Source organism: Urocitellus parryii, chromosome 4, assembly GCF_045843805.1.
Source record: "Urocitellus parryii isolate mUroPar1 chromosome 4, mUroPar1.hap1, whole genome shotgun sequence".
Lineage (NCBI taxonomy): Eukaryota > Metazoa > Chordata > Mammalia > Rodentia > Sciuridae > Urocitellus > Urocitellus parryii.
Window position 1 is genome coordinate 67543654 of NC_135534.1, and position 16970 is coordinate 67560623.

Sequence of the window (16970 nt, forward strand, 5' to 3'; positions counted from 1 at the left end):
AATTGAACCCAAAATAAATAAAAGAAAATAATAAGAGTGGGATATGAAGATATTTTTGTACACCCATTTTTATAACAGCAATAATAGTAATAGTCAAAAGGCAGAAGCAACCCAAGTATCCATCTGTGGGTAAATGGAAAAACATGGTATAAACATGAGATGGAATATTATTCAACTTTAAAGAGGAAGGAAATTCTAATACATGCTACAACATGGATGAAACTTGAAAATGTTATGCCAAATGAAATAAGGAGGTTAGAAAAGGGCAAATATCATACAATTTTACTCACTAAGCAGAGAATTTGGTCACAGAGACAGAAAGTAGAATGGTGGTTGCCAGGGGCTGGGGGAAAAGGGGAATGACAAAAAGTTATATTTAAGGTATTTAACTTGATTTTTTTATATACCTACATATTGTGAAATAGTCACCATAATCAAGCTGATTAACATATCCAACATACCACAGTTACTATTTATTAAATTTTAATGGTGAGAACCTTTATGTTCTACTCTCTTAGCAAATTTCAAGGAAACAATATAATGTTGTTAACTATAATCACATTGCTGTACATAAGATCTTCAGAACTTGTTCCATCTTCATAACTGAAACTTTGTATCCAACATTTCCCCTGTTAACCCTCCCCTTCCCCATGGCAATCACCATTTTACTCTCTGCTCCTGAGTCTATTTTAGATTTCACATATGAGTTCATGTAGTGTCTTTCTATGTCTAGCTTACTTCACTTAGTAAAATGTTCCTCCATGTTTACCCATGCTATCATAAATGGCAGGATTTATCTTCTTTTAAGGGTTAACAATATTCCACTGTATAAATATACCGTATTTTATCCATTCATCTATTGATGGACATTTAGGTTATTCTCTTATCTTGGCTATAATGAATAATGCTACAGTACCCAGAGGAGTAGAAATATCTGACAGGTTGACTTAATTTCCTTTGCAAATATACCCAGTACTGGATCAAATGGTAGTTCTACTTTTAATTTGCTAAGGAACCTCTCCATTGTTTTCCATCATAGTTTTGATAATTTTTATTTTTACAACAATGCACAGGGTTCTCTTTTTCTACATCATTGTCAACACTTGTTATCCTTCTTCTGATTATAGCCATTCTAGCAAATGCAAGGTAATATTTCATTGTGGTTTTAATTTGCATTTCCCTAGTCATTAGTGATACTAATTTTTTATAACCCATTGGCCATCTGTATGTCTTCTTTTGAGAAATGTCTGTCTGGGCAATTTGCCTATTTTTAAATCAGGTTGTTTGCTATTGAGTTGTTTGAGTTCCTTATATATTTTGGTATTAACCCCTTATCGGAGGTATGGTTTGCAACTATTTTTTCCCAACCTACATTCTGTTGACTGGTTCCTTCTCTGTGCAAAAGCTTTTTTAGCTTGATGCTTGTCTGTGTTTTGCTTTTGTTACCAATGTTCTTGAAGTCATATCCAGAACAATATCAACAAACTTTCCCCCTGTTTTCTTCTAGTTGTTTTATGGTTTCAATCTTTTTTTCAATTCAGTTTGTTTTATAGATTGAAAAAGTTGGGATATGGGCTCCAGTGATAACTGTACAATGTGGATGTAATTAATACCCCTGAACTGTATTTAAAATGGTTATAATAATAAACTTTGTTATATATATTTTAATACAGTTTAAAAAAGGACAAGTAAAAATAATGTTTAAGATTGGTGTTAAAAGTTTTATGTTGTCTAGCCTATTTAATACATACTCTGTTCATCTTCTTTTTCAAATCCCAGTCAATCTTCAAAATCCAATTCTAATTCTTCCCTAGATTAATTCTAAAATAATGTAACTTTTAATTTTCTGGATCCCAAGAAATATACTGCCTAAATGAATTTATGTGGCAATTAATCATGTTATACCATGAAGAATTAAATATATGAATTTATTTATATTTGTTTTGACTCTTGCAATACACTGAATCTTATTTGAGGGAAATGGCAATATCCTATTCTTGTCTTCAAGCAAGAAGACAGGCTCTAGAGCTTATACCTGGGTTTGATTAATGATGTATTTTTAAATATTCCATTTTTATCTCATCATACTTCTTCTTTCACTTGGTAGATCCTAGGCCTGCCTTCCTTGGGCTCCTCCAGATGACAGGGATCCAGGCATGTGTTGTAGTTCTGGATTTCTTTCAAGGCCAATGGCCGTGGGGTGGGTATGGGATTATGCCTTGGTGAATCAGTGAGCCGCATGGTATTAGGAAGCATCCGCAAAACACTAGATCATAAAATATGTGTATGGAATAAGATGCTTGCCCCTGACCCATGCCCATGCCACTATCATTCCCTGGCATAGGATGGCATCACTATTGCACCTATCCCCTAGTCTTTGAGAGCCTGGGTGATCACAGAGGGAGCCAAAGAATACACCACTTACCTCTGGCTTCCTGAGAGGGTGCCTTTATTACATGCTGATATTCACCACAGTCATTCCTTAGAAGAATACTATGGAAGAGTTAGAATGTAAAGACAACTGTTGTAAGACAACCCAGAAAGCAACTAGCTCCAGTTCCAAGACTACATGTCACAGTTTCTCATTTGCCTATCCCTTTGAGAGGCACTGTTTATAGAAAGCCTGGTCCAGAATGGTTATGTAGAAAGCCTGGATGACCCTTCTGTATGACTTCTGGACAACTCCTCACCATCACCAGCCTAAGGCACACAGAGGAAGAGGAAGAAGAAGAAGGAGACAGGTGTGGCTAATTTTTCTTTGGTTGAATTTTAAAGGAGGATGTGGTAGAATATAGTGTTTCAAAGGATTCTTCAGAGTGTACTGATGTGATCTCTTGAATTTGTGTTTCAGATGAGTACTCTGTGGAGGGCATTGCTAGCTCTGCTAGCTCATCTATCTTCAAGGAGGTAACTGTAGTTTGGAAGGTGGACTCGCTGTTATCCTCCCAGGGGGATGCTTGGGTATGTTTAATAATCTCCGTGGACTTCACTGATTTATCATCACTATCAATAGGTGTCAGTGGTGTGATCTTGTTCTTGGGAGCTTGTACAAAATGGAAACTTTCTGGATGTTTCTGTACATTCCTGGTTAAAGCCGGCTGGAGGGGTACAGGAATCCAAGGAGTTTGCGCGATTCTGGCAGGAGGCTTTACAGGTAAGCGTGAAACTTCTCCATGCTCGTTGTGTTCCCCTGAGAGGCTTGTGCTCAGACTATCTGTGGGATAGAAAAGACACAAATATAGATTCCTCAGATGTCACTTCTCCAATCTCTGCCAGTCATGCATGAAATCCAAATCATCTCTCAAATGTTAGCTCCTCACTTACCCAAAGTGCTTTCTTCCAAGCTCTCCCCTCTTTCTCAGATTTTGTACAAATTTTATTATGATCCTAGAAATCATCCTGGGACTGGCGCTGTTGCTGAAGAGTCTACTATGAGGCTCTAGTTTACTATGGAGGCCCTCAGAAGGCAAGGACTAACATTTGCTTACAGTTTATGTACTTCACAATCACTGGTTACAAATCAGTTTAAACAGAAAACTGAATACATCCTCAATTAGAATGGGGGCTTTTTAAGGGCACAGCCTATGTTTTGTTTGCCACTAAATACAGAGTGAATAAAAGTGTCTGTCATACAACAAATGCTAAACAAATAATTTTTGTTTGATAGAAAGAAACAAGGTAGAGACTTTAAATAATGTAATTAAAAAATTGAGACTAATCCTTTTGTTTAAGGAAATTAAAAACTAGATGATATAAAAACAAGAAAACTTCTTAAAACTATCAAAGAGTTTAGAACATGGTGAGAAGAACTATGGGGCCAAAATCTAGCAAATGAGAATCTGAAAAAGTAAGCCTAGAATGCTTAAGTTATTTTTGCCCTGAGTATATCTGAATTTGCAAGAAACATATGAGCTTGATTTTTTTTTGTTAGCTACAAAGGAAGAAGGGGATTTTTATTGGATTTGAACTGACTTTGTAGGTCAATTCCATGATAGCTAATATTAGCTTTTCTAATTTATGAACATGATATATTGCTCCAATTATTTAGGTCTTCTTTCAGTAAATTTTATAGTTTCCAGTAACTATACCTTCCTTTGTGAGGACTTTCTAAAAATTTTCTATTGGTGCATTATAATTATATATAATAATGGAATTCATTATTACATATTTGTGCATACAATATAACAACACATTTTGGTCAATTTTGTTCCCCAGTTCTCCTTTCCTCCTCCCTCTTTCTGGTCCCCCTTCCTTTATTCTACTGGTCTCTGTTCTATTTTCATGATCCCCCACACTCCCCACTTTCTCTCTTTATCACAACATATGAAAGAAAACAAATGACTCTTGCCCTTCTGAGTTTGGCTTGTTTTGCTTAACATAATGATCTCAAGTTCCATCCATTTTCCTGAAAAGACATAATTTCATTCTTCTTTATGGCTGAACAAAACTCCATTGTGCATATATACCACATTTTCTTTATCTACTTGTCTATTGATGGGTACCCAGCCTAGTTCCATAACTTGGCTGCTATGAATTGTGCTACTATAAATATCAATATGCATCTTTTGCTATAGTATGTTGACTTTAATTCCTTAGGATAAATAATGAAGAGTGGTATGGCAGGGTCATATGATGGTTCCATTTCTAGTTTCATAAGGAATCTCCACAGTGGTTGTTCTAATTTATAATGCCACCAACAGTGTAAAAGTGTTCCTATTTCCCCACATTCTACCAAAATTTATCATTATTTGTATTCTTGATGACTGCCAGAGTGAGATGAAATTGCGTGAGGACTTCTTTGATTAAAGCCTATTTAGTCTGATATTAGTATAACTACTCCTCCTTTCCTCTTCACTTACTATTTGTGTGGAATATCTTTATTCATTTTTCCACTTTCAATTCATTTGTCTCTTTGGATCTAAACTGAGTTTCTTGTACAGCAGCATATAGGTGGTTCATGTTTTGTCAAATTCATTTTGCTAATCTCATTTTTTAGGGCAGTTTACATTTAAAGCAATAATTACTAAGGAGGGATGTCTGTCACTGTGCTACTTTTTTCCACTTTTTTTAAAATGCCTTATAGATTTGGTTTGTTTTTCTTTTGGTCCCTGCCTGCATTTCTTTGCCTTTTGATAGTTTTATTCTAATGTGTGTTGGTGTGAATTTGAGTTCATCCCACTTGGAGTTCCTTCAGCTTCCTGAATATTTATACTCATGTCTTTCATCAAAGGATAATAAAATTTAAAAATTTCTAGTGACACTGATTAATAGTTTGACAATGAAGACACAAAATTATTAAGGAATATGATTATAATTACAGATGCTTCAATTATCTATAATAATGAATGTCCTCAGAGATGAGACATTATATATACTTTTTTCTGACAAATATGAAAATTTAGATCAGCAGGTCTTAAACCATCATTTAGGAACTTCTGGAGGTCTGTAAGACCCTTTTCTGGGGGGTCTCTAAAACCAGAGTTACCTTCATAATAATACTAGTTATTTTCTGTTTTCTTCCTTATTGTCTCATTAATGTTCAGTGGAGTTTTCCAGAAGCCACATGATAAGTGATATTACAAGAGACTGAATTCAGAAGCAGAAATTAGAATTCTTGTCCTTTATTAATCCAGACATTAAAGAGATTTGGAAAATTTTAAAATAATACACTTTCATCATATTTTTGTTTTGTGGTTATTTTTCTAAAAATTATATTTATGTTTTACAGAATAGATTTTTAAAAACTATTTTTAAATCAATCAGTGCATGTTTGAAAATTTATAATATGGTAAATAATGACAGATTCTAGATGTGCTAAGAAGTAGGAATATATGATCTGTATCCAGAAATATCAGTTAATATAAATAATAGAGATGATGAGACCAGTGAACAAGAATATTAAGACAGTTATTTTAACTATGTTCAGATATTTAAAGAAAACACAAATATAATAAGAGAAATATAAAAAGGACCAAAAAGAACTTGTAGAGATGAAAAATACAATATTTGAAATGAAAATTTTCCTGTTTGAAATTAACACCAGGTAAGATTACTGAAGTAAATATCAGTGAAGTCTAATATAGGATGGGAGGCAGAATGCTTTATTAGCCTCCAAGTTTCCTAACTTCCAGTATACATCCCTTGTAAATCGCCTTCCCTTGAGTAGGGTGAGATCTGTGACTATAATGGGACATGATAAGTTTGTTATATGATGAAAACAGTGAGATAGTTGCTTCCGTGATTACATTATATTACAAGACTCCATCATAGCAGACTGGAGAGATGTTCTCTTATTGACTGAAGAAGTAAGTTGCCAAGGAACATATGGCTAGGACTTGAGGGTGGCCTTTAGGAGATCAGAGCAAAACTGCCAATAGCCATTAAGAAAGCAAGGACGAGATGTCAGTACTATAAGGAATGAAATTGTGGTAATAATTAGTATATTTGGAAGGGGACCCTAAACCTCAGAAACATTTGCAGCCACATTGTTATTCTGATTTCAGGCTGGTAAGACTCTAAACAGAGAACTTTTCTAACCTATAACTGTGGCACAATAAATTTATGTTTTTTAAGGTTTGAGGTAAGTGTTTATACAGCAACAAAACCCCCTAATATACACGATAGAATATACCCACAATGAAGCAAAGAAATTATAGGCTAAAAATAAAAATGATCAGAATCTCAGTATTATCCTGTATCACCTATGGGATAATGTCATACTCTCTAACATCCATGTAATTCGAATCCCAGAAACAAGTGAAGAAGAGAAAGGGCATACATTTTTTTGAAAAAATTAAAAGACTGAAAATTTGTTCAACCTGATGAAAGTTACTCTGACAAATGTAAGCACTTGAGCAAACCCTAAGCAGGATAAAAATATGTGTGTGTGTGTAGCACACACACCTCAAAAGTAAATCATAATTAAATTACCAAAAATCAATAATAAAAGGAACAATCTTAAAAAGCAACGAGGGGGGAAAACATATTAAAATAGAACAAAGATAAGAAAATTCAAGACTTTTCCTAATAGGCGAAACAGAAGACATGAAACAGAAGACGGTGAGAGAAGTGCATTATATTAGGAACCGTGTCATCAGCAAGTACATCACTGCCCATCTTAGAGGTGGTTGTGGTTTAAGATGTGATACTCCTGAGGCTCCATCATCCTTAACCTGAATGGATCTAGGCTCTGGTGTTTGCTGAGGTCCTGGCTTCTGTCTAGTCTTCCTTGTTCTTTCTCTGATTTTAAACTTGGCCCAACACCTTCTATGTGTTTCTTGGAGATACCCAAATAGCTTTAAAATACATTTTATTTCTGCTTAAAGCAGGCAAAATTGAACTCTCAGGCATCTTAAGATCTTTTAAAACAGGGAACATTTTACATTTATTTTATTTTTACATCCTTATCATCATTTCAACATGGCAGGGAATAGGGACAAGTTAACTTAGTACTTCTAAGGCATTTATAGCTATCTCCTTCATCCAAACTTACAGTTTTTAAACTTTTCCTTCAAAACCTCTCTGCACGTTTCTGAAGTATTTCCATGCTTAAATCATTTCTTGGATGGATTATTGTTATAGACTGAAATATTATCTTGCCTTCACCAAATTTATGTTGAAGCCCTAACACTCAATGTGACTATATTTGGAAACAGGGTTATTAAGAAGATAATTAAGGGTAAATGAGGTCATGAGAATGTGTCCCTATTCTGGTAGCACTGATGTCTTTAAGAGAAGGAAGAGATCTCTCTTTTTACAAACAATCACACAGGAAAGGCCTAAGAGGATGCCTGGGAAGGTAGCTACATATAAGCTAGAAAGAAAGCTCTCCCAGAAACCAAATTTGCTAGCTCCTTGATCTTGGACTTCTAGCCTCCAAAACTATGAGAACACAAATTTCTGTTGTTCACACCACACAGTCTATGTTTTCTTTTGTTTGGTTTTGTTTTCTGGATCGAACCCAGAAATGCTCTGACACTAAGTTGCATTACCATCCCTTTTGATTTTTTAAATTTTGAGGCAAGATCTGGCTAAGTTGCTGAAGTTGGCCTTGATCACAATCCTCCTGGTGCTGGGATTATAGATGTATAGCACTGTGCTTATCTTTTTTTTTTCTCTTAACAGCAGCCCTAGTTTACTAATACAACTATTTATAATGATAAACAGCTGGAATACAGCCCTCAGACTTCTTAACATAGCCAGTAGAATGATCTTAAAATCCATGAAACAGGGAACTGAGATCTCCCTGCCACTTAGAAATTTAGATGAACTTGGCTTAAACTTAAAGTTTTATAAAGCACATAAGATAAAGACTACTGAACTCCACTTAATTTATTCAAATTTCTAAACTAAGGTTTTCATGGCCCCGTGGATCCATTCCCACGATCCTAATTCAATCATCTGCTAGCTGGTACACGGAATCTTAGGATTTTCACTATTGTTCACAGAAATGAAATTAACTCATGATTTTATGACTGCACCTTTACTTAAAGACTAGGAACTATGGAAGGAAACAATAAACCACAATACAATTTCTGCCTAATTGGTTTTCCCTCTGACATTGCGCTGGTTTCCAAAACTATTACCTCACTGTGTGATTATCCTCATAACCCTCTGAGAAAAAAGTTCTAGCTTCCCTTCCTTTCGCTGGGTGTATCTCACTTCTTTAATCACATATGACCTTACCACTCAAATGTTTGAAACACATTTGTCACCTCCTGATTGCCTGAAGCTCCATCAAGCATCTTCACCTCTACTGGGCATGGTAGCTACTCTGCAGCCTGGACCTAGGTGCCTGGCTTAATGTGTCAACTGATAAGCTGCCTGCTTCCTCACTGCTCTCTCTTAGGCCACCCTTCACAGTTTTCATTTATCTTCAACTTCTCCCAGCGTACCTGGCATAAAGTTGGTACTCAATAATTGTGTGATGCATGAATATATGAAGAAGTAAACAAATTAACACTTATGCTTGAAATCTTCCAACGGATCTCATTACTTAGAAGATAAAGCCTAAAATCTGAAGCTTGATATAAAGGGTCTTCCAGAATCTCTAGCAGCCTATGTAGCCATCCCTTATTAGACAAATAACGTCCTCAAACCTTGCAGATGCTCAAGTCTCTTGTATAAAATAGATATATAATGCATACATATCCTCCCATGAAATTTTAAGTCATCTCTAGATTACTTTCAATACCTAATATGATGTAAGGGCATATAAATAGTCTTTTCCTTATATTGTTTAGAAATTGAAGTCATGTGCTGCATAACAGTGTTAAGCTCAATTATGGACTGCATATATGATAGTGGTCCCAAAAGGTCACAATAGAGCTGAAAAATTCCTGTCTTCTAGTGAAATTCTAGCCATCATGACATCAAAGTATAACACATTACACATCTGTGTTGATGTTCTTATAAATAAATCTACTGTATTGCTAATACTTGATGATAAATTATTTATAATTTAATAACTATCTTATTAAATATATATATATATTTAATATGCATAAAATATATATTTAAATATATCTTCTTATAAAAAGGTTTACCATAAAACAGTATGTCTTTGTTTTGTCAGCAGCCTCATATATTTCATGTTTACTAAGTCTCTCAATTATATCATTTTCTCCTGTGCTTGATTTAATACCATGTTGTTTTGTTCATCATGGTCCTAGGAACACTAAGTTATACCATCTATACCATATACTATATATATATATGTGTATATATATATATATATATATATATGTACTATATATACTACCATACTATTCCTTATATATGCACACACTCCTACACTATATGATGTACATATACATAAATATATATAGACTCTACCTAGGTTTGTGTAAGTAACTCTATGATCTTTATACAACAATAAAATCACCTAACAAAGCATTTCTGAGACTGTATCCCCATTGTTAAGCGACACAGGACTCATGACATTAAAAAAGTCTACATGATCAGTACAGACACAACTGTCGTAAGCCTGACTACATAATACACCTTAGCAACAACAACATTTTTTTCAAATATTTTCCAATGGAGTTTGGTTGAAACCCATGGATAAAGGTGGAACTGACTATACTTCCAGATTTCTTCCTGGTCCCTTCCCCCTGATTTCCCAGACACCCTCAGCTGTTGTCAGAAACACAAAAAGCAGATCCTGTCTCTTTGAAGCAAAGGAAGTGATGAAGGAAAGGAGTGGGTGAGGCCTCTGCTTTACCTGTGGGAGGACTGACACTTTCCTGCAGTTTTTCTTTTTTAATTTCTCTCCACCTAGAAGGAAGAAAACCATCCATAAACTCACAGGCCTTTTTGAAAAAAGGCAAAAAATCCATGGCAGTGGTCAGAAAAGAAACATTATCTGATCAGATTCTCACATTAGCAGGTTTATGCTTCTCTCACTTTAAAGGTTAAATCACAAATTAGGTAATAATGGGGTCTACAGAACCATGGTCTTGGGGCTGGAGATGTGGCTCAAGCAGTAGCGCGCTCGCCTGGCATGTGTGCGGCCTGGGTTCAATCCTCAGCACCACGTACAAATAAAGATGTTGTGTCCGCCGAAAACTAAAAAATAAAATAATAAAATTCTCTCTCTCTCTCTCTCTCTCTCTCTTTAAAAAAAAAAAATAAAGAACCACGGTCTCCTCTAACTAACCTTCTTCTTCCAGGATGTCCCTTTGCTTTTCTAATCTTAAAATTTGCAATCCTATTGTATTTGTCCTGCAAGTATTCTCAAATGTCATTTTCTTTAACAGATAACTATATCCCGGAAAGGGACAGTGATTTTCCCAGAACTACCCAGCAACAAAAGAGCAAAGCCAGTTCCAAAACTTATCCTTCCCGGTCTGTGACCCTGGTCAAAACTCTGCTCTTTCATTTTGGCAAGTAGAAAGGTGGAGGCACTTGTTCTAGACAACCCCTATCCCCTCCCAACTGCTCCACACTGAATCTATAGTAACAGACTTGATTAAATGTTAGAGAGGGTCCTTGTCCTGAAAATATTATCTTGTGTTAGAAAGAGGAAGGTGTGGCAGCATAAGAAGAACGAGAAGTTCAGATTGTAAGGCCCATCTTGCCATGTATGATTATAGGAAGAGTATAACTGTTTCTTCTAAATTTCTATAAAAATCCATTTTTTTATTTGAACAAAATTCATTTAAAATTATAAATATGTACTTACCAGCAATAAAAAAATATAGCAATAATGAAAACTGCAGAAACAATATCTGTGAAAAGCCATATGAACAGATACTTTGTTGGTGACTGCAAAACATAAAACAAACCACTGTTAAAGAACTTTACAGTTGGAAGGAGTTTTAGATGCTATGGGCTAAGTCCCTTGCTCTGCTGTCTAGGCTGGAAGAAGAGAAGAAAGAGGGGCAGACTAGGTAAAGAAGACTTTATAGATGTGGCAGTCTCAAACACATTAATTATTAGAAATTATGCAGCTATTCTAAGTCATTGTCACACACATGCAGGGGATGTAGAAAGGACAAAACAGTATTCACCCTTCATCTCTAATTTCTCCCCAAATGGCCTAACTATAAGTCAGCAGTGCTTGTTACTGTAATTGTTCAATGTGATTAAATTTTGCTCACATCTATAAAATGTGAGTGAAAAAAGTATGTCATTATTTTACTCAGTTTCTGTGTTGCTATGACCAAAAGAACAATCTAGAGGAGGAAACATTTATTTTGTTTTAGAGTTTCAGTCCATGGTTGACTCACTCCATATCTCTGGGCCAAGGTAAGGCAGTACATCATGGCAAAAGGGGATGGCAGAGACAAGCAGCTCAGGACATAAGTAGAAATATAGAGAACTCTTTGCTCACCAGGAACAAAATATAAGCCCCAAAGTCACACCCCAGTGACCTACTTCCTCCACCCATACCCACACTTACCTACAGTTACCACCCAATCAATCCATATTTGGACTGATTCACAAATTAGGTTATACCTCTCATAACCTAATTATTTTATCTCTGAAAATTCTTGCATGGTCTCACACATGAGCTTTTATCGGGGGCAACTTATGTTTAAACTAGAATAGTCATCTTCAAGAAAACTAAGTCAAATGAAGAAAGACTAATTCGAAAAATAAACTACACCTGGTTTTGGTGTGGGTGAAACACTAAGAGTAAGATAGGGAGACTATAAAAATCTTGGTGGATTCCTCATATCAATTGTTTCTCTCAGTGACTTTATGTTCTTTTTCTGTTTTAAAGAAACAAAAAATTAGAAAAATAATAGCTAGTTCATTTGGATGTTTGAATAAGCAAGAGAACATAGAACTCAATCAGCTTAAATATCCCCAAAGACTTTACCAAAACATAAATGAATTTTAAATCCAAATAAAATATGTGAATTATATTTTATAAACTATTGATAAAAAGAACCACAGTATTCCTTTCAAATCTATAAAAGCCCCTTTACAATATGACTTTGCTGTGACCCACTGACATGGAAAAAAAAAAGCTTTCAGAAATACCAGCATCATTTAAGTAAAAGTATACTTGCCAAAGGAACAACTTTGAGACATTATTGATTCAGGGAGATAGGTATAGAGCATGTATTGCTTTCTAAATTATATATTTTCATAATGACTGAATTTCATATAATGAATTTTAAAAACAATGATTTTTGTAATCAATTTTAAAAACCAAATATTAGAAAAATATATTGTGTACACATTAAGGACAGTTTATAGGAACAAGTGGGTAGAAAGGCTTCACCTATGCTGATGGATCTGTCATCCAAGGTTTCCTTCATTATTATCTCCAGAAAGTTGCTCAAGTCAACAGAGAAAAAAGGGGTCAGTGATTCCATATTTCAACCAGTGGGCTTTAATGCAGTACCTACCCTATGAGACTGTCAACTTACTCTCTATATAGATAAAAAACACAGGCTGGCATGGTGGCACATTCCTGTAATCTCAGCTACTCAAGAAGCTGAGGCAAGAGGATTGCAAGTTTGAGGCCAGCCTGGGCATCTTAGTGAGACCTTGTCTCAAAATAAAATAATAAAATATGGGGGACTGGGGATGTAGCTCAATGGTAGAGAGCTTGAAAAGCGTGTGCAAGGCCAGATTCAATCCCCGGTACCACAAAGTGTGTGCGCATTTTCTCTCTCTCTCTCTCTCTCTCTCTCTCTCTGTCTCATATGGTAACTGGTTAGCCAAGGTTCCAAGGAAGACAAGTGAACACTGGTTCACCTCTTCAGAAGAATTTTGCTTGAGTCATGTACACTTGGTTTTTCTTTCCACATCCCATTGCCACTGTTGCCATACCTCCAAGCAAGGCAGGAGTACAAAAAAAAAAAAAAAAACCCTCTACAGTCAGATCTAATTATGAATATTACATCATGAGGTCCTGTGCAGAGACATCTTGGAGCTCATGGGGATAAAAATAATAGTGGCCTATTCAGAGGGCTAAGTTACAAAACACATTGTAAAGATTCAATAAATAAAAATCATAGAAGGATCTGGGTGAAAGAATGGAGAATGCCACATCTCCATTATTTAAAGAAGTCTTTGTTTTTAAGTAGCTCTTCCTCGGACTGCACAGTGGGCAACATAGGGGAGGGGATATAGACCACTATTGTACCAGGCTTAGAATAATCTGAACAAGCGGCTTACCATGAAGAATTGAGGGTGATTAAGCTGACTCAGGAGTGGAATATTGTCTGTGGTCACTGAGTTAATCCTGGAGCACCAGGCTAGTGAGTATAGCCAAGGCTCATTGACAACGTATAAGTTGATGTTGATGTTAGCGGCTTTATAATCTCTGGAACAAAAACAGAACCCACAGGGTATTTAGATCCAGTTTAGCTCTCAACATCTTAAAGAGAGGAACAGCCACCATGTTTGTGAAAGGCTGTTGCCTAAATCTGCAGTAGTTCATCCAGAGACAAGATTCAACTTGACAGAAAGGTTCATGCAGAGATGAAGGATTAAATCTAGTAGCTCTATTTCCTATAGAAACAGTGGTATACTGGTAAATTAGATTTCTTAAGGGAAATTTAACAAAAGAAAAAGGAAAAGGAAAGCCTTATTTGGGGCATTTTAAAAGTTTCATGGTGTAAATATATTCCTACTCCAATTTCAAGCTACCACTGGGGAAATCAATTCCCAGTCTCTGACTCTTTAATAGTTGTCTTCTACAAGCTAGTATGAGGTATCTCTGGCACATACTCATGTAACACCTGCACTTAGCTGTATCACTCACCACCCCTACTTTAATGTATTCCAGTGCTTATGACCCTACCCCTACTCCAATGATCTGATCACCTACTAGTCTTCTTTACTTGACCATCAGCAAGTTAAAGAATAATGTCTTTTTCACCCCAGTATATTCAGACCTAGTATAATACCTGGCTCCATAAATATTAGTTGGGGGCATAAAATAAATATCAATCTGATGAATGTTTTAAATTTCAAATATAAAGAATTGTTATAAGAATTGGATTAAAGGGAATAAAACTCAATTTGTCTCAAGGCACTGAATGTTAGTAGAAAATTGTACACTGTCTATAGAGACAGGAAAAAAGTAAAGGAGTACTTAATAATTCTACCAGGTTGTCATTTTTAGGGATTCAGTCCTACTCTGAAAACATACCGCATTGGTACCGTCAAAAAAATTTTTTTTAAAATGCTGATATGGTATGTCACATTGGAAATTGCTCGGTGCAAGCCTGTGTTTGAGTCCCAGCTCTTAACATTAGCCTGGCAAGCTCTTAGCCTCAGCACATAAACTTTAAATAATCTTCTACTGCCAGTACTACTAGCAATTAATTTATAAGAACTACCTCTAAGAAAATTCTACAGACCACCTTAAGATAAATTTTAAAAAGAAAAAAAGGAAGGCTGGGATTGTAGCTCAGTGGCAGAGCTCTTGCTTAGCATGTATGAGGCACTGGGTTCAATTCTCAGCACTGCAAATAAATAAACAAATAAATAAATAAATAAATAAATGTCTATCAATAACTAAAGGGGTGGGGGAGGAAAAGGAAATTAGGCAACCAGTAGTAAAAAGTTACTTCTTGTACTTTTTGAAACCCAAACTCAAAAACCAATCCTATTTCTCTATATTAATAAGGAATATACAGAAACTGAAATTAAAGACAATACCATCAATAATCACTTGAAAGAAAACTACATATTTAGGTACAAATGTAAGAAAACAAGTATAAGCTCTTATGTTGAAATTACAAAATACTGATAGAAGTAATAAAAGAACATTTTAATAAACGGGCTGGGGCTGGGGCTCAGTGGTAGGGCACTTGCCTGGCATGTGTGAGGCACTGGGTTCAATTCTTAGCATCGCATATAAATAAATAAAATAAAGGTCTATCAACAACTAAAAATATATATATTAAAAAATATTAAAAGAAAATGGAGAGATGTGTTCATGGATTTCAATCCAATTCGATAAAGCTGTCAACTGTCCCCAAACTGATCTGTAAGTTTAATGTGAGTTCTATAAAAGTTCCAACAAAGTTTTTTTGAATAATTAAGCCAGCTGATTCTAAATTTTTTATGGAAAGGCATAGTCCTAGAATATTAAAACAATCCTTGAAAAGAATAAAGTGAGAGGGAATCACTTTACTGGGTATTAAGGCTTACCATATAACTTATGATTATCAAAACAGGCACATAAATCAGTGGACCAGAACAGAAAATTCAGAAACAGACTTACATAACTATGACTAAATAATTTTTGACAAAGGTATAAAAACAATCAATAAAAGAATCGTATTTCAACAAATGATACTGAAGAGCTGGATGGCTATAGGTCAGGAAAAAAATATATCAAAATCTCAACCTAAACTCACACTATATATAAAAAAGAACTAAAATGGATAACAGATTTGAATGCATAAGTAAAAATATAAAACTTTTAGAAAAATATAGGAGAAAATCTTTGAAGTCTAGGGCAAAGCAAAGAGTTCTTAGACTTGAACTAAAAATATGATACATCAGAGTGAATGTTGCTACTAAGTTGGACACCATCAAAGTTTAAAAAAAACAAAATAAAGTTTTACTCAGTGGAAGACCTTGCTAAGAAGATGCTACAGATAATATTGGGAGAAAATATTTGCAAACCATATCCAACAAAGAACTAGAATCTAGAATATATAAAGAACTCTCAAAATTCAACAATAAAGAAAAGAAAAACACATTTTAATGAAAAGAACATACCACTAGAAAATTAGGACATCAGATGTTCAACATCATTATCCATAAAAGAATAAAAATTTAGACCACAATTATATCACTCTATATCTATCAGAATAATTAAAATACAGTAACAACAACAAAAATTGGCAAGGATGCAGAAGCTCTGGATCGAATATTGCTGGCAAAAATGTAAAATGGTATCACCTCTGAAAAAGTCTGGCAGTTTCTTATTAAACTGGCCATGTAATTACCATAACTCAACAACTGCATTCATGGACATTTATCCCAGTGAAATAAAAACTTGCATTCATATACAAATCTGTATATAAATATTCATAATAGTTTTATTTGTAACAGCTCATAAATAGAAACAATTGTCCTCAAGTTAGTGAATGATTATACAAACTTAAGTATATCCATCCATACTATCACATACTACCCATAAACAAAAAGAAACTAATATTAATAAATTGGAGACTTGGACAAATCTCATGGGAATTGTGCTAAATGAAAAAAAAATAGCCAATCCCAAAATGTTGCATGCCGTATGAATTGACTTGTTCTTGAAATAATATTACAGAAATTTTGCCATGAGTTAGGGTTTGAGGCAGTGAGGAAAGAAATAGAAGGAAACAGACTTTGGTTATAAGAGGACAACACAAGGGATAAATGTAGTGATGGTCTGTATCTTGGTGGTGGTGTTGGATCCACAAATCTGCACATCTGATAAAATTGTAGAGAACTGTCCCTCCACCCCCAACATGCATCATGGCCCAGTGATTTCTGACAAAGGT

The 16970-nt window shown here is 35.0% G+C and overlaps 1 protein-coding gene across 1 annotated transcript in view; it reads right to left on the minus strand.

Moving 5' to 3' along the window:
- Positions 1-3088: 3088 nt before the first annotated feature.
- The window catches only part of Gdpd4 (glycerophosphodiester phosphodiesterase domain containing 4), a 101266-nt gene continuing 87384 nt past the window's right edge, over positions 3089-16970 (minus strand). Inside the window, exons 11-14 of the mRNA XM_077797294.1 lie at positions 13636-13783; positions 11183-11265; positions 10223-10275; positions 3089-3135 (exon numbers count right to left, since the gene is read on the minus strand). Coding sequence (XP_077653420.1) covers positions 3089-3135; positions 10223-10275; positions 11183-11265; positions 13636-13783 — 331 coding nt within the window. The remainder of the gene's footprint in view (positions 3136-10222; positions 10276-11182; positions 11266-13635; positions 13784-16970) is intronic.